This window comes from Canis lupus, chromosome 7 (assembly GCF_011100685.1).
Source record: "Canis lupus familiaris isolate Mischka breed German Shepherd chromosome 7, alternate assembly UU_Cfam_GSD_1.0, whole genome shotgun sequence".
NCBI lineage: Eukaryota > Metazoa > Chordata > Mammalia > Carnivora > Canidae > Canis > Canis lupus.
In genome coordinates this window covers 23,243,733-23,269,840 of record NC_049228.1, presented here as the reverse complement: position 1 = coordinate 23,269,840, position 26,108 = coordinate 23,243,733, and the positions used below count along the sequence as shown (strand labels likewise).

General features: G+C 36.2%; 2 protein-coding genes across 8 annotated transcripts in view; one reads left to right on the top strand and one right to left on the bottom strand.

Annotated features, from left to right (window-relative positions):
• The window catches only part of COP1 (COP1 E3 ubiquitin ligase), a 243,488-nt gene that overhangs the window by 190,993 nt on the left and 26,387 nt on the right, over positions 1 to 26,108 (bottom strand). For 5 of the 7 annotated variants that reach the window (XM_038542423.1, XM_038542424.1, XM_038542425.1 and 2 more), the window contains exons 2-5: positions 25,895 to 25,954; positions 17,362 to 17,459; positions 10,104 to 10,180; positions 9,297 to 9,416 (exon numbers count right to left, since the gene is read on the bottom strand). In XM_038542423.1, coding sequence (XP_038398351.1) covers positions 9,297 to 9,416; positions 10,104 to 10,180; positions 17,362 to 17,459; positions 25,895 to 25,954 — 355 coding nt within the window. The remainder of the gene's footprint in view (positions 1 to 9,296; positions 9,417 to 10,103; positions 10,181 to 17,361; positions 17,460 to 25,894; positions 25,955 to 26,108) is intronic. The other 2 variants (XM_038542427.1, XM_038542429.1) reach the window with 1 other exon arrangement.
• Positions 13,927 to 14,433, top strand: LOC102151295 (transcription and mRNA export factor ENY2-like). The gene has a single exon (XM_038542430.1). The coding sequence runs from the start codon at positions 13,958 to 13,960 to the stop codon at positions 14,246 to 14,248; it is 291 nt and encodes a 96-aa protein (XP_038398358.1). The 5' UTR covers positions 13,927 to 13,957; the 3' UTR covers positions 14,249 to 14,433.

Here is a 26,108-nt window from a genome sequence, read left to right as displayed (position 1 = left end):
CCCAATTAATAATTAAGTGTAAATAACATAAATGAATCCCTGAAACAATTTCAGAAACATGTGCTTCAAAATATAAGAGAAATATTTATAAAAAGTGACAATATAAATAGTATACAGAATAAGCACCTAAAATTTCAAAAAACTAATAGCATACAGACACATTCACAATACAAAATATTTAAGTTAATAAAAATAGTGACCAATACCTTTCAGATTAAAATGTAAAAGGTTACTCCCAGAGTAACAATAAAAAAGGGATAAACTAAAAAGTAAAATACTATAGTTGACCCTTAAATAGTATAGGAATTGGGGACATCTACCCCCAGCACAGTCCAAAATATATGTGTAACTTTTAACCCTCCAAAAACTAATAGCCTACTGTTGACCAAAAGCCTTACTAATAACGAAGTCCATTAATGCAGTTTGTATATGTATTGTACACTGTATTCTTACAATAAAGTAAGCTAGAGACAGTAAAAAGTTATTTTAAAAAAATCACAAGGAGGGACGCCTGAGTGGCTCAGCATTTGGCAATCTGCCTTTGACTTAGGAGTGCCAGGATCAAGTCCCACATTGGGCTCCCTGAATGGAGCCTGCTTCTCCCTCTGCCTTTGTCTCTGTCTCTCTGTGTCTCTAATTAAATAAAATCTTTCCCAAAAAATAAGTAAATAAAAAATCACAAGGAGAAGCACCTGGGTGGCTAGGTCAGGTTAAGTACCTGACTTCGGTTCAGGTCATCATCTCAGAGTCCTGGGACAGAGCCCTGTGTCAGGCTCTCCCTCTGCCTCTCCCCACCTCATGCTCTTTCATGCGCTGTTACTCTCTCTCTCAAATAAATTAATAAATCTTTTTTTAAAAATTAAAAATCACATCAAAAATATATTTATAGTATCTATTTTTAAAAACCTGTGTATAAGTGGACCTTCACAATTCAAACCCATGTTGTTCAAGTCAATTATATACTTTAAAGTCAACGGACTGAAACTAAAGCTACAACTGAACCCCAACTCAGCTAAATTTCTGATTAAACCGAAGAGAGATCAATCTCTTACTCTTTGCTCCCTGACGATGGAAAAGGCAAGACCTTTCAGGAGAATAGTTTTAACTACCGTAGTCTCTATACCACTCTTGAATATAGAATGTCAAAGTTACAATTTAAAAAATTAGAAGACATGTAAAGAAGGTAGAAAGTCAAAAAGAAAAAGGCAAAAGAATGAAATTCACAGATGATACAAATTCTGGAATGGGCAAAAAGGACTTTAAAACATTAGGACAGCCCAAGTGGCTCAGTGGTTTAGCGCCGCCTTCAGCCCAGGGCGTGATCCTGGAGACCTGGGATCGAGTCCCAGGTCAGGCTCCATGCATGGAGCCTGCTTCTCCCTCTGCCTATGTCTCTGCCTCTCTCTCTCCCTCTCTCATCAAAAACAAAGAAGCCAGGGGACAATGAAAACATACCTTTAAAGTACTAAAAAGGAATAAAGGAAAAAAAAAAAAAAAAACCCTAGACTTCCACAGAAAACAAAACTATCAGCTCTCCAAGAAATAGTAAAGAAAGTTATACTGACAAAAAAGAAATGAGCCAGATGTGGCAGCTTAGATAGGCAAGAAAAAATGAAAACTTCTGAAAGGGTAAATATTGGATTTCTATTTTTGTGGGGGTAGTTTTGGATCAAATTTTCAAAAGGCTACTATTTAAAGCAGAAAACTATTTAGTAGGGCTTATAAACAATTAATCACAAAAGTAGAATTTTGGTAAATTGAATTGTTGTGAGCTTTTACATTTTCCATAAAATGGTATATGTTAACGGTTGACTATGAATACATTATCTCTGAAGTGGCATACTCTAAACTGAAGGTTGATTATAAAAAGTACTTTATAATCTTTAGAGAAACTAATAGAAATACAATTTTAAGAGAATGTGAAAAAAGAGAAGATAAAATGTAATACTAAAATGGAAAATCCTAGAAACTTGATCTCTAAGAAAGGCAAGAAAAGAGGAATACAAAATAGAGAATATATGGAAAAATAGAAAATACCAAAGTGGCAGACCCCAAACCTGACCATATCAATAGTTACATTATATTAAAATGAACTTAAGGACTTGAATTAAATGAGTTATAGTGTTTAAAACAACAACAACAACAACTTGAGGCACCTGGGTGGTTCAGCGGTTGAGTGTCTGCCTTTGGACACTTCTGTCCAGGGATGGAGTCCCACATCGGACTCCTTGCAGGGACCCTGCTTCCCTGCTTTTCCCTCTGCCTAGGTCTCTGCCTCTCTCTGGTCTCTCATGAATAAATAAATAAAATCTTAAAAAAAAAAAATAAATAAAAGGAGAGAAAGAAAAGAAACTCAAGTACACACTATTAAAAGACAAATTTTTAAAACATGAAGACAATGATGGCATAAAGTAAAAAAAAAAAAAAAAAAAAAAAACAAAGAAGGAAAGGTGCCTAGGAGGCTCAGTTAGTTAAACATCTGCCTTTGGCTCAGGTCATGATCCTGGAGTCCTGGGATGGAGCCACACATCATCCATCAGGCTCCTTGCTCAGCAGGGAGTCTACTTCTTCCTCTGCCCCTTACCTCATTCATTCATATTCTCTCTCTCTCTCTCTCTCTCTCTCATCAATCAATCAATCAATAAATAAATAAATATCTTTAAAAAAAAACAAGGATATGCCACAGAAACTCTAATCATAACTAGCTACTGGGGCTTTAATAATATCAAAAAATATAAAAGACGGGGCACCTAGGTGGCTCAGTCAGTTAAGCATCTACCTTTGGCTCAGGTCATAATCCCAGGGTCCTGGCATAGAGCCCCACTTTCAGCTCCCTGCTTGGTGAGGAACATGCCTCTCCCTCTGCTGCTCCCCTGCTTCAGAACAAAAATATTTCCAGAAAATGTTAAAGGGGATAGTATGTCCAAAAGACATAACAATTCTAAACATGAATATACCAAATAACAGGCTTCAAAATACATTAAGCAAATCACAAGAATTAATGAGAAACAGACAAAACTATATTTTTAATACACTCATATCAGTAATTGGTAGTGCAAGGAGAAAAAAGATTTAAATAATATTAAATGCTACACAATCACCATTTATAAAGCACTACAACAAATAATACACTGTTTGCAAATGCAAGTGAACATGTAACCAAAAAAAATCATATACTGAGCCATAATGGACCAAAACCATACATAATGAACTTACACATCTAACTAAAATACAGTGAGAAAGACAGAAATCACACTCCTACCTTAGAACAGAACAGCAAACCAGTTACATGAAACAATAATCCTCAGGAAAAGGATCAGAATATTATAGTTTCCCAGGAACCAGGTCGGAAAAACCTTACACAGGCATCAGGCTGAATACTCAAAAAGATTGCTTCAGTAGTGGGGCAAAATTAGCCTATATAAAACTTTCCTCTGGCCCCACTTTATTAAAGCTTAAAAAAAAAGATTCAAGAGAATAGAACTATTTCCAAGTAACTCAACTATGTGCCAGAACAAAGCTCAACAATGTATAAAGGAATACAAAAATACCAGCACTAAACAAAGTAAATTTACAATTTCTGGCATCCAATCAAAAAATTAATAAGTATGCAAGTAAAAAGGCAAATGCATTCCATAATAAGGTGGAAAGTCAATCAATGACAACAGATATAGAAATGACAACAACAAAATTAGTAAACAAAGATATTCAAAGAGTTGTAACTACATATATGTTCTAGAAGTTAGAGGATAGCATAAACATGTTAAGAACAGATAGAAATGATTAGTGAACTTGAAAGTAGAAATAGAAACTATCCAAAATGAACTATATAGGGGAGAAATCAAAAAGATAAATTAACAGAACTATTTATCAGTGAGCTATGGAGTAACTTCAACCAGCCTAATAGATGGTTAAGTGAGGTTCTCATAGTGGAAGAAACAATGACTAAAAATTTTCCAAATCATATAAACTCACAGATCCAAGAATCTCAAAAATCCCCAAAACGGAATAATGAGGGGAAGGTATGTAACCAATGTATGTCAAAATCAAAAGGCTTAAGCCAACATAAAGAACATACTAAACAGGAACACACTAGGACAAGAAAACGACAGCAGACTTCTAATCTGAAACAAGGCAAGATATAAGACCATAAATAAAGTAGTATCTTTAAAATATTTTTAAAACATAAATCTAGAATTCTTTACTTATTTGGAAGTGCCTTTCAAACACAAAGAATAAATAACTTTCTCAAATACAAAAGGTAAAAGAATTCATCACCAGCAGATCTGCACTAAAGAAATGATAACGGTTGTCCTTCAGACAAAAGGAAAATTACAGATAGAATTCGAAAGAATGAATGGAAAACAAAAGTGCACTAGAAATGGTAAATATACAGATAATACAAGACTTTTTAAAAATGAATATAAAACATGATTTACTGTTTAAGCCAAAATTAATAACTGACTGTGGGGTTTATAATATATACAAAAATAAAATATATGACAAAATATAGTACGAAGACCAGGAGAGAGGAAATGGAAGTATATTATTTTAAGATTCCTATAATACAGATAAGGATATTACTTGAAGATACAATGTAAATTATATTAAAAACCCAAAAGCATCCATTAAGGAAAAAAGCAAAAACTTATCTATGATAAACCCACAAACCAAATAAAATGGGATCAAGAAAAATACCCAATCTAAAATCACATAAATCGTACTGTCTGACCACAATGCAATTCAACTAGAATTCAATTACCAAAATATTTGGCAAAGTAGCAATACCCAACACACACACACACACACACACACACACACACAACCATCAAACAACTATCAGATCGGCAGTAATTATAAGAGAAAATACCAGGTGTGCATATAGTACAAACCCACAAAAGTACAATCTAGCAATATCTGATAAGTTAAAATGTGCATGTAAACTCTATAAACAGTAACTGCATTCCTTAAATCACTAAGTGTATATGCAAGAGCACAAGGAGACATGTATAACAACATTAAATGCAGCATAGGCACAGCTAAGAATTAGGAAGAACATAAATGTCCATTATAAGGGAATAGATATGTTTATGCAATGGATTATCATACATTAGTTAAAACAAACTAGATCTATATATTTACCAACACAAACATCAAAATGTAAACAAAGGCTTATGTCAAAAGGATAACTACAATAGGAAGCTTTTTATATAAACATCTTTCCATTTTTAAATTTTATTTATTTATTTATTTATCCATTTGAGAGAGAAAGAGAGAGAGTGATCAAGCACTCACAGGAGCACACAAGTGGCAGAGGGAGAGAATCCTAAGCAGGGTCCATGCCTGGCACAGAGCCCAATGCTGAGCGTGATCTCACAACCTCGAGATCACGACCCAAGCTGAAATCAAGATCTAAATGCTCAACTGAGCCACCCAGACACGCTTTTTATGTAAACTTTTTCTTTTAAGATTTAATTTTTTTTAAGATTTTACTTATTCATTCATGAGAGACACAAAGAGAGACAGAGACATCCGCAAAGGGAGAAACAGGCCCCTTGCAGGGAGCCCAACGTACGGCTCCATCCCAGGACCCCAGAATCACGCTCTGAGCCAAAGGCAGACGCTCAACCCCTGAGCCACGCAGGCAACCCTTAACATCCCTTTACTCTCATTTACATAGCATTAAGGTAACAAGGTAACTGCATGTTTTCAACCTATCATAGAAGTCTTTATATCATTTATCACTATATGAAAATATTTATATGAAAAAAAAAGAAAACTATGCTTTAAACCATAGGAGAGTCTTGACAACGATTCTTTAACATCTAAAGCACAAGCAACAAAATAAAAGACAAGTGGGACTACATTAAGCTAAAAATCTTCGGGGCACCTAAGGGGCAGAGGGAGAGAACCCCAAGCAGATTCCCATCTGAGTGCAGAGCTGAACATGGGGCTCAATCTCACAAACCCCAAGATCATGACCCAAGCTGAAATCAAGAGTCAGATGCTGGGACACGCCTGGGTGGTTTAGCACTTGAGCGTCTGCCTTTGGCTCAGGGCATGATCCCAGAGTCTGCTTCTGCCTATGCCTGTGTCTCTACCTCTCTGTGTGTCTCTCATGAATAAATAAATAAATAAATCTTAAAAAAAAAGAGTCCTCAGATGCCTAACTGAGCCACCCAGGTGCGTTTTGGCTTTAAAAAAAAAAAAAAAAAAAAAAAAAACTGAGCATCTGAGTGGCTCACTCAGTTAAGCCTCCAAGTCTTGATCTTATCTCAGGTCTTGATCTCAGGGTCCTGAGTTCAAGCCCCACATTGGGTTCCACACCCATGGAGCCTACTTTTTCTTTTAAAAATTTGAAAATAGAAAGACCGTATTATCTAGCAATCCTACTTCTCAGTATTTATCAAAAAAAACTGAATCACCACGCTGAAGAGACAATGAAATACTGTTCAGCCATAAGAATAAAGAAAATCTTGCCATTTGCAACAAATGTATGGACCTTGAGGACACTTTGCTAAAGTAAAATAAGTCAGACAGAGAAAAACAAGTACTATAACTGATCTCACTTACATGTGGAACCTTAAAACAAAACAAAACATACCAAACTCATACAGATCATATCTATAGTAACTAGAAACAGGCGGTTGGAGAAATTAGATGAAGGTGGTCAAAAGGCACAAACTTCCAGGTATATCATAAGTAGTATGGAGGATGTAATGTAAAACATAATGACTAAAGTTAACACTACATTGTATATCTGAAAGTTGCTAAAAGAGTAAATCCTGGGGCAGCCCCGGTGGCACAGCGGTTTAGCGCCACCTGCAGCCTGGGGTGTGATCCTGGGGACCCGGGATCAAGTCCCACATCAGGCTTCCTGCATGGAGCCTGCTTCTCCCTCCGCCTGTGTCTCTGCCTCTCTCTTCGCTCTCTCTGAATGAATGAATAAATAAATCTTTTTTTTTTTTTTTTTAAAGAGTAAATCCTGGGCAGCCTGGGTGGCTGAGTGGTTTAGCACCGCCTTCAGCTTAGAGTGTGATCCTAGAGACCCGGGATGGAGTCTCATGTCAGGCTCCCTGTATGGAGCCTGCTTTCTCCCTATGCCTGTGTCTATCTCTCTCTCTCTCTCTGTGTCTCTCGTGAATAAATAAATAAAATCTTAAAAAAAAAAAAGGAATAAGTCCTTATATTTTTCAATGCAAGGAAAAATATATTTTTTTCTTTTATCTATAAGAGATGATGGATGTTAACTAAAATTACTGCAGTAGCGCAGCCCGGGTGGCTCAGCCCGGGGCATGATCCTAGAGATCTGGGATCGAGTCCCACATTGGGCTCCCTGCATGGAGCCTGCTTCTCCCTCTGCCTATGTCTCTGCCTCTCTCTCTGTATGTCTCTCTCATGAAAAAATAAATAAAATCTTCAAAAAATAAAATAAAATTACTGCAGTAATTACTGCATAATACATGTATATCAAGTCATTATGCTGTATACCTTAAGCTTATACAGTACTTTAGGTCAATTATATCTCAATAAAACTGAAAGAAAAAATAAGTAGGGCAAGCCTGGGTGGCTCAGCGGTGTAGCGCCGCCTTCAGCCCAGGACTTGATCCTGACCCGGGTTCTCCATCTGCCTGTTCCTCTGCCTCTCTCTCTCTCTCTCTCAAATAAATAAAATCTTAAAAAAAAAAAAAAAAGAAGAAGAATAAGAAGTAGTAAAAGATAAACCCCCTCTCCCCCAAAAATATAGGACAAATTCCCTCCAACTGTGCTCCACTCCCAGAATGGGAGAATCATTTTAGGAAGCACAACCTCAACTACTCCCTTCTCCTACTAATAGATTCCCATTCTATCAGATGGAATCTAGATCTAAGCTATATTAATAAACCATCCACAGAATGTTTTTAAACTGAAATTGAAAAGTCCCTTTTCTTCTATCAAAAACCATAAACATAAATGAAGGGCAAATGACTACACTACTCACATTATAATGATCTGAGAAAAGAAAATGAGACATGTTCCAAAAAAACAGACATGAGAAGCACCAAAGAAAGATCCAACAACATTCAAGTGCCTGATCTCATTTCCTTATACTCTCCAGAAAAGCTGGCTACGGTTCCAATCTTCCCAATATTTGGTTTTAAACTCTTCATTTTCATGTATGTCAGCTACTCACTTCCTTATCCTATCAATAAATAACCTCTTTTTGTTTAAGCTAGATCAGGAGGGTATTTGCTGATGCTAAGGTGTGAATTGCTACTAATGATCATATTCAATTCCTGACTAATATATGGAAAATTCATTTTACACTGTTTATATTTATTTACATGAAATAAATGCAATTTTATATTTATTTACATTTCATTACATAAAACAAGATATGTTTAGTTCCAGTTCCTACCTTTCTAAAAGCATTTATTTAAGTCATATGCTACAGCTGCCAACAATGGACACCTGCTAAAAGGATTTTATATAGATAAAAATAATCTCTATTTACTCTTCCAAATCTTATGAGTGCATGAATAAGGGAAGATATGGCAAGGAATGTATTCATTATAAGAAAAGTGACCAAGGGGATCCCTGGGTGGCTCAGCGGTTGGGCGCCTGCCTTCAGCCTAGGGCATGATCCTGGAGACCCGGGATCGAGTCCCACATCAGGCTCCTTGCATGGAACCTGCTTCTCCCTCTGCCTGTGTCTCTGCCTCTCTCTCTCTCTCTCTCTCTCTGTCCCTCATGAATAAATAAAATCTTTAAAAAAAAAAAAAAGAAGAAGAAGAAAAGTGACGAATACAATTGTTCCATATTAAAGTGAAATTGTATTTTCTCATGATCTTTCTTATCACTCAGTCTTTCTTAATATAAACTGGCCACTGCAAGTAACTTATAAGAAATTTGTCTTTCCGGAATGCCTGGGTGGCTCAGCGGTTGGGCGCCTGCCTTTGGCTCAGATCATGATCCCGGGATCCAGGATTGAGTCCTGCATCAGGCTCCCTGCGAGGAGCCTGCTTCTCCCTCTGCCTATGTCTTTGCCTCTCTCTCTCAGTCTGTGTCTCTCATGAATAAACAAATAAGTAAATCTTTAAAAAACAAACAAAACAGAATAAGAAAGAAATTTGTCTTTCCTTTTATTTGAAAAGGGAAATCTGTTAGAAGTGATACCTTCCTCATGTTTTCTTACTGAATAAAACTGGATGTACTGAGTGACAGACACTACCCTATTATTTTAAAATATTTCTACATCTTTTTCAATGCAATAAAGAACATCACTTAAAATGTTCTAAAATTCAACTGCCACTTACTGCTTCCAGTTGTTTCTTCTTCTGCACTAGTAATTCCAACATGAGGTTGACATTGGCCAAATCAAGGTTATCTTGGTCAGTTCCCAACAAATCCTGTAATATTTGCCACCTGTGGCCATTCTAAAAATGAAGAAACACAGTAACTTCCTAAGAAAATTGTTTTAGAGTGCTTAAAATACATGTTTAATTACTACTTCCTAATGTTTACTACATAGATACCAAAAACATGCTATAATATTCTAACCTACTCCTTCCCACCAGTGGTTCCCCACTGCCTTCTAATTATAAATTAAACACTATTTCTCCCTTAAACCAATCTAGATAACAGATACAGAAGGCATATTCATGACAAATGTTAAGTGAGCACATCTAAAGGTGTAATTCCCTTCAAACCAAGTGCCTGGATTTTCATTATCTGTCTAGCCATACTTTCAACTTTGTACTTGGTAAAGTATTCATTTAGGCTCACCTCCCTCAACAATCTCTGATTTTTTTTTTATTCTCTTAAATTAAGAATCTTCCAACAGTTTTTCCAAATTACCAACCACAGCTCCACCCTGCTATATAATTCTCCAAATGTCATGTATCTCAAGCCATCTCTGACTCAATGTGATCCTGAAAGACCTCTCAAAAGATGATCACTAAATTTTAGACAATGCAGTTAACAAAGTTCAAAACAGAAAAACCTTAAATTTTCTTTTAAAAAAAATCAATGACATACTAAGCTTTAATATCTAATTAATATTAAACCAATAAAAACAACAAATGGAAATTTATTTAAAAATAGTAATAAGAGTTGAAACATACGGTGCTACTCACTGAGTGGTCTAATTTGAACCTCTTTTCCTCAAATCTTTGCTTCTGTTTGAGAATAAGCTCATTCACTGAAAAGAAAAAACAAAAAGCACATATAATTTGTATTGTTAAATGTATCATCTAGTTGTTCTGCTTAAATGGGTTCTATTTTCACTTTAAAAAGCCTCCAAATTAAAAAGATGCTAAGAACGGGGATCCCTGGGTGGCTTAGGGGTTTAGTACCTGCCTTTGGCCTCCCTGCATGGAGCCTGATTGTCCCTCTGCCTGTCTCTGCCTCTCTCTCTCTCTGTGTCTCCCATGAATGAATGAATGAATCAATCAATCAATCTTAAAAAAAAAAAGGATGCTAAGAAGAAAATGCTAGGTTTTCACTTTATTTCAAATTAAAACAATTTTGCCACAGCCTCTACTGCTACAACTGCTATTATTACTATCATTATTTTTTTCAAATTTTTTTTTATTTATGATAGTCACACGGGGCGGGGGGGGGGGGGGGGGGCGCGCAGCGGCAGAGACACAGGCAGAGGGAGAAGCAGGCTCCATGCACCGGGAGCCTGACGTGGGATTCGATCCCGGGTCTTCAGGATCGCGCCCTGGGCCAAAGGCAGGCGCCAAACCGCTGCACCACCCAGGGATCCCTACTATCATTATTATTAAAGAAGAATTCTTTGGGGCAGCCCTGGTGGCTCAGCGGTTTAGCGCCACCTTCAGCCAGGGCATGATCCTGGGGTCCCGGGATCAAGTCCCATATCGGGCTCCCTGTGTGGAGCCTGTTTCTCCCTCTGCCTGTGTCTCTGTCTCTCTGTCTCTGATGAATAAATAAATAAAATCTTAAAAAAAAAAAAAAAAAAGATGAAGAAGAAGAAGAAGAAGAATTCTCTGGAATACATGCTTTCTCGTACACATCTCCATGATGATACTATCAGCATCTGGAGGAGATAAATCTCATTGTGTGAAACTGTCTCATCCTCCACATGTACCTGGTTGATTCTATAAGGTAGACACTAAGGATTTTTATTTGTTCTTCTTTGTGTTACTTTCCTATAAACATCATGGCAGATATTTACTTCTCCTGCTTATGCATGTTCTCTCTCTTTCTGATAGATAAATAGATAATAAATATCTTTAGAAAATATATCATGGTAGATACTGTCAGTTACCTATCCAAAGCCACCACCCCTCTTTTTTAAATAACATAATTATTTTCCAACTGTGAGGCTGCCACATGTTTTCAGAAAAGCTAGGTTCTACCTCAGCCAAATGGTATGATTCTTGACTAACCTAAGCCAATCTAGGTATTCATACTCTTGCCAATAATTGACATGGGATTAAGCATGTGGCCTAGTTGTAACCAATGAAGGGTATGCTATCTTTCACAGAAAGAAGTGGATAGAAAACACAGGTTCTTTCCCTCCCTTCATTAAGAGATGATACCTGGAACTGCTTAGAGCCATCCTGAAATCTTGGGGGGGGGGGGGGGGGGGGGGGGGGGGGGGGGAAGCTAGTCAAAGAACCAATGCATATGCTGGGATGGAGGAACAAAAAGATGGAAAGAACTTGATCCTATCACCAAACCACTAAATTAATCAATTCTACAAATTCTTTTCTTCTTTTTTTTTTTTTTTAATTTATTCTTGAGAGACACAGAGAGAGAGAGAGAAAGGCAGAGACACAGGCAGAGGGAGAAGCAGGCTCCATGCAGGAAGCCCCACGTGGAACTCCATCCCGGGACTCCAGGATCACACCCTGGGTCAAAGGCGATGCTAAAATGCTGAGCCACCCGGGCTGCCCCTTTTCTTCTATGTTTAACGACTAACTGGTAACAACAAACAAAAACAACAGAAAATCTAATAAAGGAAAAGAAAGTAGTACTAAGCCAGTTTAGCACTAGCCTAGCACTTTACAGACATTATCTTATGGGTTCTTCTCCCAATTTTAGTAATGAGGGACTATTAAAGGGAGCATCAGGAACTTACCTCATGGTGACATAAAATACAAAACAGAGTTGGGATACAAACCCAACTATCTAATATTTTCCACTATACCACAATCCAACTATAAATATTTCTTACCAAACCACAGAAGTATTAAACCCACATTAGAAATCCAAGCTTCAAAAATAATTAAGACTCAATCTAAGTAAGACTCAATCTAAAGCTCAAGCAACTCTGAATAGAAGACAAATGTATATGATGCAGTAATTATGTGATAATCAGTACTATCACTGAAGGGGACTTACAAAAAACATACAACAAAGAACAATTAGAGTGTAAATGAGGAGGCTATACATAGAAGGTGACATTAGAATTGGGCCATAAGTGCTCGCTTCGGCAGCACATATACTAAAAATTAGAATTGGGCCATAACATGCACACAGAGCTTCATTACAAAGTGGAAAAGAATTCAGAGAAGAGTGTAAGAAAGAGGGGTTCAAGTCATATAAGACCAAGAGGTAAGGTGACTTTAAATCAATATGGCTGAAACACGGGGTCAAAAGTGATTTTGTTAATGATTAACAGGCTATGAACTAAGGCTAGAAATGAAAATAGATGGAAGCCTGATTCTGAAGAGCCTGGTATGTATCTCATAAGCAAAGTTACTAATATAACCCAGGGAAGAGAAAGGAGAGCTTGAAACAATATAGTGGGAATAAAGAGAAGTACATGAATAAGAGTTTAATATTTCAGTTACAGAATTAACCATTTGAATAAAAACTGTGACTTAAATTTTAATACAAGTGTATACCACATTGCATTTTACTGAGAAATCTTATATATCACTGAACTTGAAAGATATTCTATATTCATAATTATAAGTCTCTGGATCCTGGCCACAGTGCTAAGAATAAACAATGCATTTCTAATGCTAAAGCTTCCATTCTAGCAACTATCTTTAAATAAATTAAAAAAAAAAAAAAGCACATATACTCATGAGACAGACTACGTAGGTCCAAATCCCAATTCTACTACTACTGACTGTGTAACTTTATACAAGTAACCCAACTTCTCTGTGCCTTAGTTTCCTCACCTGAAGAATGAGGATGCTACTGACAGTACCTGCCTCATAGGACTGAAAATGAAATGAGTTAGCTTACAGGAAGCACTTAGGACACTGCCTGCCAGTAGTATGGTTGTTACATGCTGTATTTACTTTTTTTTTTTGTATTTACTTTTTAAACTCAGTATTTTAAAGTAAGTATTTTAAACTTAGCGTTCACATTGTCCCTTCAAAGGATAATGTCATTCATAAGGGAGATAAAATTCAATTTACAAAATTTTTATATAGACAGGGAAAGTTAGAAAAGAGAGTGAGGAAGAGAGATAAAGGCAGGCAGCTGAAGAGAGCTTTCACACAGGAAGGGATAGGGAGAGCTAGAGGGCAAGTCTTGGCAGGAACAAAGGAGAGCAAATGCAGGGATGAGGATAGGGGTGTGGGACAGTAAGACTTCATCTTGCAAAAGGCTTCTAGTAACTGGTAAAAGAAACAGAGCTCTCAAGACCAAGTAGGATGGAAAGAACAGAATGTGTTGGATGACCAAGGGTCCTAGAGGGGACTGAAACAATGCCATGGAAGGTAGAAGAAGAGGTGGGGGAAGGTATTCAGTAAGAAAAGGGTCTGTAATATATAGTGTTTAGGGCAGGAAAGGAAAAATCAAAGTACTTGGTTGACAAAAAAAAGTATGTAATTATAATGACTAGAAAATCAAATCGTTTTTGAGTGCTTGCCTTCCAATTATTTGCTTTCATTAAAATTAAAGAAACAATTTCATTGTTAACTAATTGAACATTAAGATTGTCTTTGATGAGGGGTCTAGGTCCAGGCAGCTGAAGAGTGTGGTTAGCAAGATGAACAAAGATGAGCAGCTGAGAGCAGCGATTAACCAAAAGTTGATAGAAACTGGAGAAAGAGAACGCCTCAAAGAGTTGCTGAGAGCTAAACTAATTGAATGTGGCTGGAAGGACCAGTTGAAGGCACACTGTAAAGAGGTAATTAAAGAAAAAGGACTAGAACACGTTACTGTTGATGACTTGGTGGCTGAAATCACACCAAAAGGCAGAGCCCTGGTACCTGACAGTGTAAAGAAGGAGCTCCCACAAAGAATAAGAACATTCCTTGCTCAGCATGCCAGCCTTTAAGATTGAATTAGATTGTGTTGTTTTGTGGTTTTATTTCTGAAAGTAAAACTTGCCATAAATTAGGAATCAATTTCCCAAAATAAAATCCTTTTTTGTATGATGGTATACAGTTTTCAGTAATGATGTATACATTGTATTGATTTTTTCCCTAAATGTGTTATTTTAATAAATATCTCATGAATGAGAGGGAAAAAAAGATTGTCTTTGATGATAAATCAATAAATGCCTTTTTTCTTAATTTCTTAAGTCAGAACGAGGCAAAAAGAAAACTGAGATTACTGTTAACAAAATTCCTTCAATCTCCATCAACAAAGTTCTCAAGAAGACTTACAGTTAAAAAAGGAAAATCTTTTTAAAAAAAGAAAAAGAAAAATTTTAAATTTACAGAATGTTGTATTTCAATTATATTTCAATTTTTTAAAAACTGAGGAGCCGGGCAACCTGGGTGGCTCAGCGGTTTAGCGCCACCTTCAGCCCAGGGGGACCCTGGATCCAGCCCCACATCAGGCTCCCTGCATGGAATGGAGACTGCTTCTCCCTCTGCCTGTGTCTCTGCCTCTCTCTCTGTGTCTCTCATGAATAAATAAAATCTTTTTAAAAAAATAAATAAAAATAAAAACTGAGGATCCTAAATAAATGAACAAATAATTAAAAGAATACAATGAAAGTGATTCCTTCTCCTACTAATAACCACTAGGAGTACTAGAACTAATCAAGAAAAGCACCAAAACTGATAAGCAGCACATTTTCAATAAAAATTTATGTCTAATACTTCATAAAATTTGTAAATATTTGATCAATTGCATACTAACTCAGTAATAACCCAGAAAAAAAATTTGAGATCTTTAAATGCTTAATAATGTTAGAAAAGTTAAAACATTTCTATGTCTATAGCTTCTATTTACATAAATTTCTGTTACAGAATAGTATTACAGATAGATCAATAAGGATTTCAAGCATAAAAACACATTATATATGGATAAAATTATGTGGACGATAATGCAATTTAAGTAAAAATTCAAAGAGAAAACGAGTGCATAAAATCTCCCATTGTTAATGAAAGGTGTCTATTTTCAAATCAATGATAAATATCAAATCACTTTGATATTTAGATTCCACTGGATACATTTTAAAAAGAGATAAAAGCTTTATTTTTAAATAACCAGATTTAAAATACTCCTAAAGTTACATCCTTTAAAACCACTTAAACTTATAAAGAAAATTTGAGGATGATCATTTTATTGTTTTTTAAAGATTTTATTTATTTATTAGAGACCGAGAGAGAGGGGGGCAGAGACACAGGCAGAGATAGAAGCAGGCTCCATGCATGGAGCCTGACGTGGGACTTGATCCTGGGTCTCCAGGATCACACCCTGGGCTGAAGGCGGCGCTAAACCACTAAGCCACTGGGGCTGCCCAGAGGATGATCATTTTAAATGAGGGATCAATGTGTGAGGAAGAACATCATTTTTCAGAATTTTTATATGAGTCATCCAAGCAAAAAGTTTTGAAGACAACTGCTACATTAAATGTATAGTTCATCCTTCATCCATGACAGGGTCCTAACCTATCAATTAAAAAAAAGTGCAAAGCTATCTAATGCCTTCAAAATTGTAAAACATATACTTGTTTTACCATGCTCAAGAAGAAATCCAAAATTATTTCAAAAGATTCAAGTCCTAATCCCAACCAAGAATGATAGGCACTACACAAATAAATCATGTAATCTCAAGCTGAAGCAATGGAAATAAGTTAGAACTTAAGTTAGAAATAAGTTAAGTTAGAAGTTTTTTTTCCCCCTTTCAGTAAAGGGGGGAAAAAAGTAGAATTCCATGTTCAGTAACAGATCTCAAGGGCATCCTGAATGCACAGGATACATATTAAGTCCCTAACTACCTAATATGGGAACTTATGAATTTGACTAATATTGTACAAATGGTAAAGACTGGAATGGATGATGGGCAGAAAAACAGGAAAAGATGTATCAGGATAAAATGTTATTTCCATGGCTGACATACATAATCACATTAAGAAGCAGCACTCTAAGAGACTTCAAATATGGACATAATATACTTACACTCCACTCATCCAAAACCAAAATTTTTAACCATAAAAAGAGAATGTTAAAAAACCAGATCATCATCAAGATAATTTCTAGCTCAGAAATCAGTAAGGTATGACTGTGCTATTTACTGGATATATATGAGAATACATACTTAATGTATGAAATTACCTTCTAACAAAAACAGTACTTTTAAAACTCCTTCCATACTAATATATAGTGTTCCCTCGAGTTAGAAATTCAGATTAAAGAATCTCCAACTTTTGGATTCATTAGGGAATGTTGCCTGGAAATTTTATTTAACACAAAAATTATCAGAAGATTAGATTCCTTTCTGTATTTAGCCCTTCCAAAAGAAGTTTTCCAATGTTACAACTGATAGAAAAATGATTCTAGAGCCTGCTCAGCAGCATCAATCCATGTTTCCAAGTTCACGGACAAAGGTTTCTGCTTTGCCAGACTTTTCATTTCCCTTATACCCAACTTAGCCCATAAAGTCCAGTCCTACAGAGTATCTATCACACCACTCAAATATTTCTTCTTTCCCTAAATTCTTCTCCAAGTCCTTACTTTTCAATTGCCTGCCCCCAGGTCACAGAGGCTCTTCCCCTATTCAGGAATCCAATTACCCCCAGGGTTTTTTTTTTTTTTTTTACGTCCCCCCCCCTTTCCATTAACACTTTCCTCCTTTGACTCCCTTACACCCCAGAAGCACAACCAGCAGGAATGCAACACACTGTATAAAGACAGAGGTATTCTGAACTCTGGCATTCTGTAGCCTCACATTCTGTCCAGCCACCTGTACAAGAAACTAAGAGTTGTGTCAGTCGATTTTTCTCCTTTCATGAAACTTAAAATAACATAATATAGTACTAACATTACATGGTATGGAAATTCTGTCACAAAGTAATGAAGACTGGGGAAAGCACCCAGGTGAGTAGGAAAGAAAGATTTGCTTTACCCCTACACGGTTTTCCAAATAAATCAGTGCCACCACACACTTTTGGGGATAGGATATTTTAAAAAATAAAGAATCATTCCAAAGACTCACCCAAGAAATTAGGATACAGATGGTCAATATTATCCACAACATAGTTACACTTTGGACATCTATTATTATCCTCCAAACTCTGATGAATACACTTGTAGCTATTAGCAGAAAAAAAATAAAATAAGGTTCATTAAACCAGTGAAGAATTAATAAAGTGGTCACAAAATAATGCCTATTAGATTTCTAGTTCTCATTTAAAACAAGTAATTCGCTATTGAATTTATTTCAAAATATTTTATCATAATAAAGTTACATAGAGCATTTATTAGATAACAGTATGCAGAATATTTAAAAATAAACTTGAATAACAAGTCTACTAGATACAGAATATTTAAAAAATGTACTTCTAAGTTTACACAATTTAAGTACTACATAACACCCAAGAAAAGCAAATGCCTATGATTTAATTAAGCAAATAGACTATGTTCTTGATGATATCCTTAATACAAAAAAAATTCAAATAAAAAAAGAAAAGAGCACAGAAAAATCAACAACACAGTCAATGAGCATGAGAAAATCATCACCTTCAGTAGGATAAAAATAATTGGTTTTAAACTATATACTAGTTTTTACCAAACAGAATGGAAAATTTAAGAAAATACAATCACATGTTAATGAGCACATGTCAGTATAAATAACTTCATATATTGCTGAAGGATATGTAACTGCCACAGCCTTTCCAGGAGGCAAATTGTATAGAAAACCTTAAAACTGTATAACACCCTTTGATGTAATTTTCTTTCTAGGGATTTATCCTAAGGAAATGAACAGAGGTATGTAGATAGAAAGGTGTTCAATTCAATTATTATCTGTAAATAGCAAAATAAATTAGAAGCACCAAAACACTTGGACATTGAATAATTTTGTAAACACCAATCCAACATATACCAAAAAATAATCATACTGTAATACATAACTATATGCCATGAAAACTAATAACTATTAGCAGTTATAGCTAAAGAAAGGGAATTACAAGAAATTTTCCTTCCTTACAATATATATATTAATGTTTGAATTTTTACAATTACATACTGGTTTATAATTTTTAAAAAAACTTTTTAAATATTGCTCCATCAGGGATGGTTGGTCATCTGCCTTTGGCTCAGGGCATAATCCTGGAGTTCTGGGATTGAGTCCCACACCAGGCTCCCTGCATGGAGCCTACTTCTCCCTCTATCCGTGTCTCTGCCTCTCTCTCTCTCTCTCTCTCTCTCTCTCATTAATAAACAAAATCTTTAAAATATACACATACATATATATATATATATACTATATATATATATACATAGTTCCATTAAACCACAGAGAAATATCAAATTGACATTAGAAAAAAGTCACCGTATCACTTTTTTATTTATTTTTGTATCATTTTTTACAGACTAAAAAGGAAAATCTCGAACACAGTGGATACAGCACAATCTCGTTACTGTTTTTAAAAAATTGCATATGTGTACATTTAAAATAAACCAAAAAAGACATTCATCATAATGTTAACAGTATATTTCTCTGGGTCATAAAATTTATGGGAAACTTTTTCTTTGTATATATCTACAAGTTTCTATAGTAAAAACACATTGCGGGCAGCCCCGGTGGTGCAGCGGTTTGGCGCCGCCTGCAGTCTGGGGTGTGATCCTGGAGACCTGGGATCGAGTCCCACATTGCATGGAGCCTGCTTCTCCCTCTCCCTCTGCCTGTGTCTCTGCCTCTCTCTCTGTGTCTATGAATAAATAAATAAATTCTTTAAATAAATAAAAAATAAAAACGCATTGCTCAGGACTCCTGGGTGGCTCAGATGGTTAAGCATCTGCCTTCAGCTCCCATCTCTCAGCATCCTGGGACAAAGCCCCAGGTCATGCTCCCTGCTCAGCAGGGAGTCTGCTTCTCACTCTCCCTCTGCCCCTCCTCCTGTTTTTGCTCCATTCTTGTTCTCTCTCAAATGAATTAAAAAAAAAAAAAAAGCATTGTTACTAACAATCAGAAAAAAAATATTTCTAAGAAATTACAAGGCTGATTTATAAAGAAGATTCCTAAAAAGATAGCATCTTTTATTCTGTATCCAAATTACTATAAATCTGGGACACCTGGGTGGCTCAGCGGTTGAACGCCTGCCTTTGGCCCAAGGTGTAATTCTGGAGTCCCTGGATCAAGTCCCACATCAAGTCCCTGCATGGAGCCTGCTTCTCTCTCTGCCTATGTCTCTGCCTCTCTCTCTCTCTCTCTTTCATGAATAAATAAAATCTTTTTTAAATATTACTATAAATTTATTTCAGCTTTATAAACTGAAGCTGATTTTTATAAGCCTCTTTCTTCATTCTACCTTATCAAAACAGAAACCTTCATCCATCAGGTTTCTCTGTACTAATTATCAACTACTTTCTCATCTCACATTTGGTACTTTCAAGTAATGATAGAAAACTGATGTAGTGATGGGTCTTTGGCACAGCACAAGGATCTAAAGATCAGAGTAAATGGCTGGCACATAACAGTTTATTTATAAATATATATAACATATATAAATATATAAAACAAATGACTTGTACAGTGTTCCAGAAATAATAACATCACCTGTTGCAATTAAGACAAGGCTACGATTACCATATTACCACAAGATAGGCTCCATATCTAACAGAAAATTTCCTACATAGACATTTCAATGAAGGAAATAATATACAAATTTTTTTTCATTTTTATTGCAAGGGAGAAACATAAAGCAGGTATGCAATTACAACATGGAAACACAGTCTGCTTAGGGGAATGGAAATGAGTTCCTATTACTAGAAAATATTCCCACATGACAAGATTTAGCCTTTAAAAAAATCTGCAAGTTCTGGGCAGCCCGGATTGCTCAGTGGTTTGGCACCACCTTCAGCCCAGGGCGTGATCCTGGAGACCCAGGATCGAGTCCCAATCTGGCTCCCTGCATGGAGCCTGCTTCTCCCTCTTCCTGTGTCTCTGCCTCTGTGTGTGTGTCTCTCTTGAATAAATAAATAAAATCTTAAAAAAAAAACTAACTTGTTTAAAAAAATAATAAAAAAATAAAAAAAATCTGCAAGTTCAAATAAACCAAGTCATGAAGTAGAGAATCGAGGACTGTTATGAAAGATGAGAGAAGGGGTTGACAGATAAGCAGAAGGACATTTGAAATCTTAGCAAATGACTTTTATAAAGAAATGACTGTTAGAAATGAACAAATAATATGACAAGGAGAACAAGCTAAGTCATTAACCCAGTGAAAGAGTTTGTCAACAGACAAGAAATTATCCGAGAGCCCGGTAGAATATCCTCCTCTATTTATAGCATCCTAATCATCCTTCAGCATCCTAATTCCTTGTCATTAGATTTACTACCACACCATCCACTCCTAGAAGAGAAAATAGTCTAGGACACAGCCAGAAGGACCTGTCCTCAGAAATAAAAGTTCAAGTGACTTTTCCATATTGCATTGACAATATCCATCTACATTATAAAATGAAAATGCATCAAATTACATACTGTGTAAAACTGACATGACAATAAGATATATCTCACTACCATCCCAAAGCAGACCTGCCCTGGTTTGAGAAATTGTAACTATCTCATTTTGTATTTATCTGTGTATGTGTCTATCATCTCCTCTTCTATTTGTTCATTCAAAGCAAGGCTTTGTTTTAATTCATCTCTGTACCCTCAATGTCTAGCACAATATCCCGTTAGAGTTTAACTAAATAAATGTTGAATGCATGAAGAAATACAGACAAAAAAGAAACATGCTGTCTTCTGGGTCATATAACCATTAGAAATTCTCAATTATTTCTTTCACAGTAACTCAATAGAATTACCATCACCCCACCTGAGATGTGGTATTTTGTATACCAAAAGAAGGATAAGAAGAGGATCAAAATAGGGGGGATAAAAGGATATCTATCTTGGGTCTACCTGAGAAGTTTTCAAAAGCTACTCACACTGAAACTCTTAAAAATAGTAATTCCAGGGATGCCTAGGTAGCTCAGTGGTTGAACATCTGCCTTTGGCTCAGGACATAATCCTACAGTCCCGGGAGGGACTCCATCGTGTCCCACATTGGGTTCCCTGCATGGAGCCTCCTTCTCCCTCTGCCTATTATGTCTCTGCCTTCTGTGTCTCTCATGAATAAATAAAATCTTAAAAAAAAAAGAAAGAAAACTGAATAATCAGAAAATTCTCAAAAAAGGGGACTGTAACAAGAACAGGAAGGACAAATCTATACCAATAGTCCTACATAATAACCAGGAATAAAGAAAGACTAATAGCAAGGTACAAGATGATGAATTAGAAGTCCCAAAAGACAAGCTGATACCCAAAAGACAGCTATCTGTCTGACTGCAGATAGCTGGAAGATGGACACCGAGGAGTGCTATTAATTATAATTAATTTGTAATGAAACAGAATAGTAACTCAGAACTTGGTAGACATGAGGTCTGAGAAGCAAGGTGTGTGGTGCAAGCTGGAGGCAGCAAAGAGAAAGACCAAACCTTACATCTACATCACAAAAAAGCCAGTTTTTTTTTTAGATTTTATCATATCACTAAATTTGGTTAGACAAAAGCTAACTGCAGACTCACTCTCAAGTGGGAATAGTGTCTCCACCCTGTTAAAAATTAAGAGTTACCATTTATAAGCGAGATAGAGATAAACAGTTCTGATTAGTGTTAATAATCCGGATGGACCCTGGAAGCGGTAACACTGCTCAGTTCCTGTTTACCAGCCAGCGTTCAAGTCAGTGAAGATCTAATCCAAGAGGCTACCATTAACGACTGAAGTTACACCAGCCCCACATGATAGGACAGGGTAAATAATTATGAGCTTTTCTTTTAAAGTACAAAATGCCTCATGGTTTCACAAGCCTGACATAGGACTGCCAGTCTCCAAGTTTATTAGCTCCTGTCAACCTATGGTCTCCATCCTACCAAAACCTGCTCTGTGGAAGGTATCTTAAAACACATTTATCTGGGTGGCTCAGTCAATTAAGTGTCTGCCTTCAGCTCAGGTCATGATCCCAGGGTCCTGGGATTAAGCCCTACATCGGACTCCCTGCTCAGTGAGGAGACTGCTTTGCTTCTCCCTCTCTCTCTGCCTGCAGGTCCCCCTGCTTGTGCTTTCTGTCACATAAATAAATAAAATCTTTTAAATACATAAGTAAATAAAACACATTCATATCAGCTTATAACATGAATTATAACAAGGGTCTAAACAAACTATTTTCATTTGAAGGAAAAAAACAGATATTTAAGAAACCAGTAGGGTTTTCCAACAAAGACCTAAGGACACACCATGAAGACTATAGGACTCATTGAAAAGGCCAGGACTATTTAATTATAAAGTCAATCAGTAATTTATTACACTTCACAATACAGTGAAGCAAGAATATTATACTGATTTAGGAGACTCTTCCACATCCTTTTAAAATGTCACAGTGAAATTTAAATTAAAGAAGGGAGTTAGAAAAAATTAGTTCCTCACTTTATAATTTGTACCAAACATTTACACCTTCAAAACCATGAAAGAGGTGGTGGTGAAGGAATAGGAAGAGAGAAGAGAAAAGGGAGGAGGGAAGAGAAAAAGGAGGAGGAGAGACAAGTTGAGTGACTGGACAAATATAAAATTTTAGGGCCAGAACCAGAATCCTGATTTATCAACTTCAAGACCCTGCTCTTTTAGCTCCCTAATCAGTATTTTTCAAATGTGGGCAATTTTGTCCCCTACTGGATATCTGGCAAGTCTGGAGACAGGGCAGCCTGGGTGGCTCAGCGGTTTAGTGCTGCCTTCAGCCCAGGGCATGATCCTGGAGACTCAGGATCGAGTCCCATATGTTGGGCTCCCTGCATGGAGACTGCTTCTCCCTCTGCCTGTGTCTCTGCCTCCCTCTCTCTCTCTCTCTCTCGATCTGTCTCTCTCTCTCTGTGTCTCATGAATAAAAATCTTAAAAAAAAAAAAAAAATAGAAACCTTTAAAAAAAAATGTCTGGTTTGTCATTTTTGGTTGTCATATTTGTGAGGAAAGGGGCTGCTACTGGGTAGAGGCCAGGGATACTGCTAAACAATCTACGATATCCAGGATAATCACTCACAACAAAGAATTATCTGGTCCAATATTCAATACAACCAAAGGCTTATAGAGCCTAATCTAAATCATCCAATTTTCCAGAGATGAAAATCAAAATCTCTAAGGAAGGGACATGGTTTCCTATGGAATGCTATAGTACTGGATCAATTAATGGACCCAAGGAAACACTACTGTTAAACCATCAGCCTAAGATCAAGACCATACATGAATCAATCTAAAAGCAAGACACACATGACCAGAATTTCAGTAGCAATATGGAGCAGAAAGTGATTTATGAACTATAAGGATATAATGCAATGATATATCAGGAAATCAAAATTATAAAACCGGCAAAAAAAATTCTGAAAGAATACACCATCACTCCTTGCCAGTGATAACATCTAAGGAAGTAGACAAAAAAGACTAGAAAAATGGTGACATTTACTTTTCATGTTACAACTTTCTGAACAATAAAAGTTTTTTTTAGCAAAGAGTACATATTACTTATTGTAATAACTTATATTTTAATAAAAAACATAGTGCAAGCTAAAGCCATTTTTATTCTAAGCTTCTTCTCAAGTGACTAGCAGATTGGATATACCTATCACTGATGTGTCAGGCTCCAAATCAAACTAAAATACTTACAAACTGGTAATAACACCCAGTACTTGATTAGTGAATATCAATACCAGGTATTACATTCAACTTCAGAATAAAATTATGGGTCTAACTTCAATATGAATTAGAATACAGGGACTATTAGAACACAACAGAAATACTAAGCCAAAAATACTGTATCAACAGTGTATAAATAATTTATGGACATGATTGACTGCAAATATAATATGCCACTCCCAAACAAAAAAACACAAAAATAAATAAATAAAAGGAATTAAACACAGATTACACAACCATTAGGGTGGCTACCATTAAAAAAAAAAAAACAGGGGATCCCTGGGTGGCGCAGCGGTTTAGTGCCTGCCTTTGGCCCAGGGCGCGATCCTGGAGACCCGGGATCGAGTCCCACGTCGGGCTCCTGGTGCATGGAGCCTGCTTCTCCCTCTGCCTGTGTCTCTGCCTCTCTCTCTCTCTCTCACTGTGTGCCTATCATAAATAAATAAAAATTTAAAAAAATATTTAAAAAAAAAAAAAAAAAACAGGGGATCCCTGGGTGGCGCAGCGGTTTAGTGCCTGCCTTTGGCCCAGGGCGCGATCCTGGAGACCCGGGATCGAATCCCACATCGGGCTCCCGGTGCATGGAGCCTGCTTCTCCCTCTGCCTACGTCTCTGCCTCTCTCTCTCTCTCTCTCTCTCTGAGACTCTGTGTGACTATCATAAATAAATAAAAATTAAAAAAACAAAAACAAAAAAGAAAGAAAATGACAAATGTTGGAGAAGATGTGCAAAAACTGGAACTCTTGCGTACTTCTGGGAGAAACGTAAAATGGTACAGCAACTACAGAAAACAACATGGAGGTTCCTCAAAATATTAAATATAGAACTACCGTATGAAATAGCCATTCTGCTTCTGAGTATATATCCAAAAGAACTGAAACCAGGATCTCAAGAAGATATTTATACATCAATGTTCAAAGCATCATTCTTAACAAATGAACAGATAAATGAACAAATAAAATAGAGTTTATATACATGCAATGGAACACTATTCAGCCTTAAAAAGGAAGGAAACTTTGACATATGCTACAAGGATGAAACTTAAGGACCTTATGCTAAGCAAATTAGGCCAGTCACAAAAATACAAATACTATTTGATGCCACTTATATGAGGTATCTAGAATAATCAAATTCACAGAAACAAAGTAAAATGGTGATTGACAGAGGCTGGGGGGAGGGGGAATGGAGAGTTACTTAAAGATTATAAAGTTTCAGTTTTGCAAGATAAATGCTAGAGATTGCACAATGCAAACAAACATTACTCAATTTAAAAATGGTTAAGACAGTAAAGTTTACGTAATGTGAATTTTACCACAATTAAAAATTTTTTAAATATACTGATTAATGTGACATATTATACAAGACTAAACAACTGAAGATAACACTGCAAACTGTTAAAGTAGAAAACATAGGTCTTTTTAATCCCCTATATCTTTTTCCCATGACTTTCTAACATCCTTTACTGGGCCTCATACTTATCTCCACAAGTGAGTTAAAGATGCTTCATGCTTCATCCTAATTACCCAGCACTCTTCAATTTTCTAAAACAGTAATCAAAACTCTATAATAATTAATCAACCCAAAAGTTTTAAAATCCATCTGTAAGTAAATCTAAGTATTTCACAGAAATTGTGCACCAACCATATGCTTACTACCTTGAGCTGCTTAACTTGTAAAAATATATTGATCAAAGAAATTACAAGATAACCAAAATTATTTTAAAAACATAACTTCTCACTGGCTGCATTTACACACAAGTTAAAAATCAAGACACTTTTGCTAAATAAAATCATCTTACCAAAAGCTGTGGCCACATTTCGTCATGTATGCTTCCTCAATCATATCAAAGCAGATAGGGCTAAAAAGAAAATGGAAAATTTTTTTCAGTAGAGTGATTATAAATTGACAAGCCTGGTTACAATACCAACAAAATCATTTATCAATAACATAGCTAGTCTTCAAACATCTATCAAGAATTTCTGTTGAGTTAAAGGTGCTTTAGGGGATTGGTG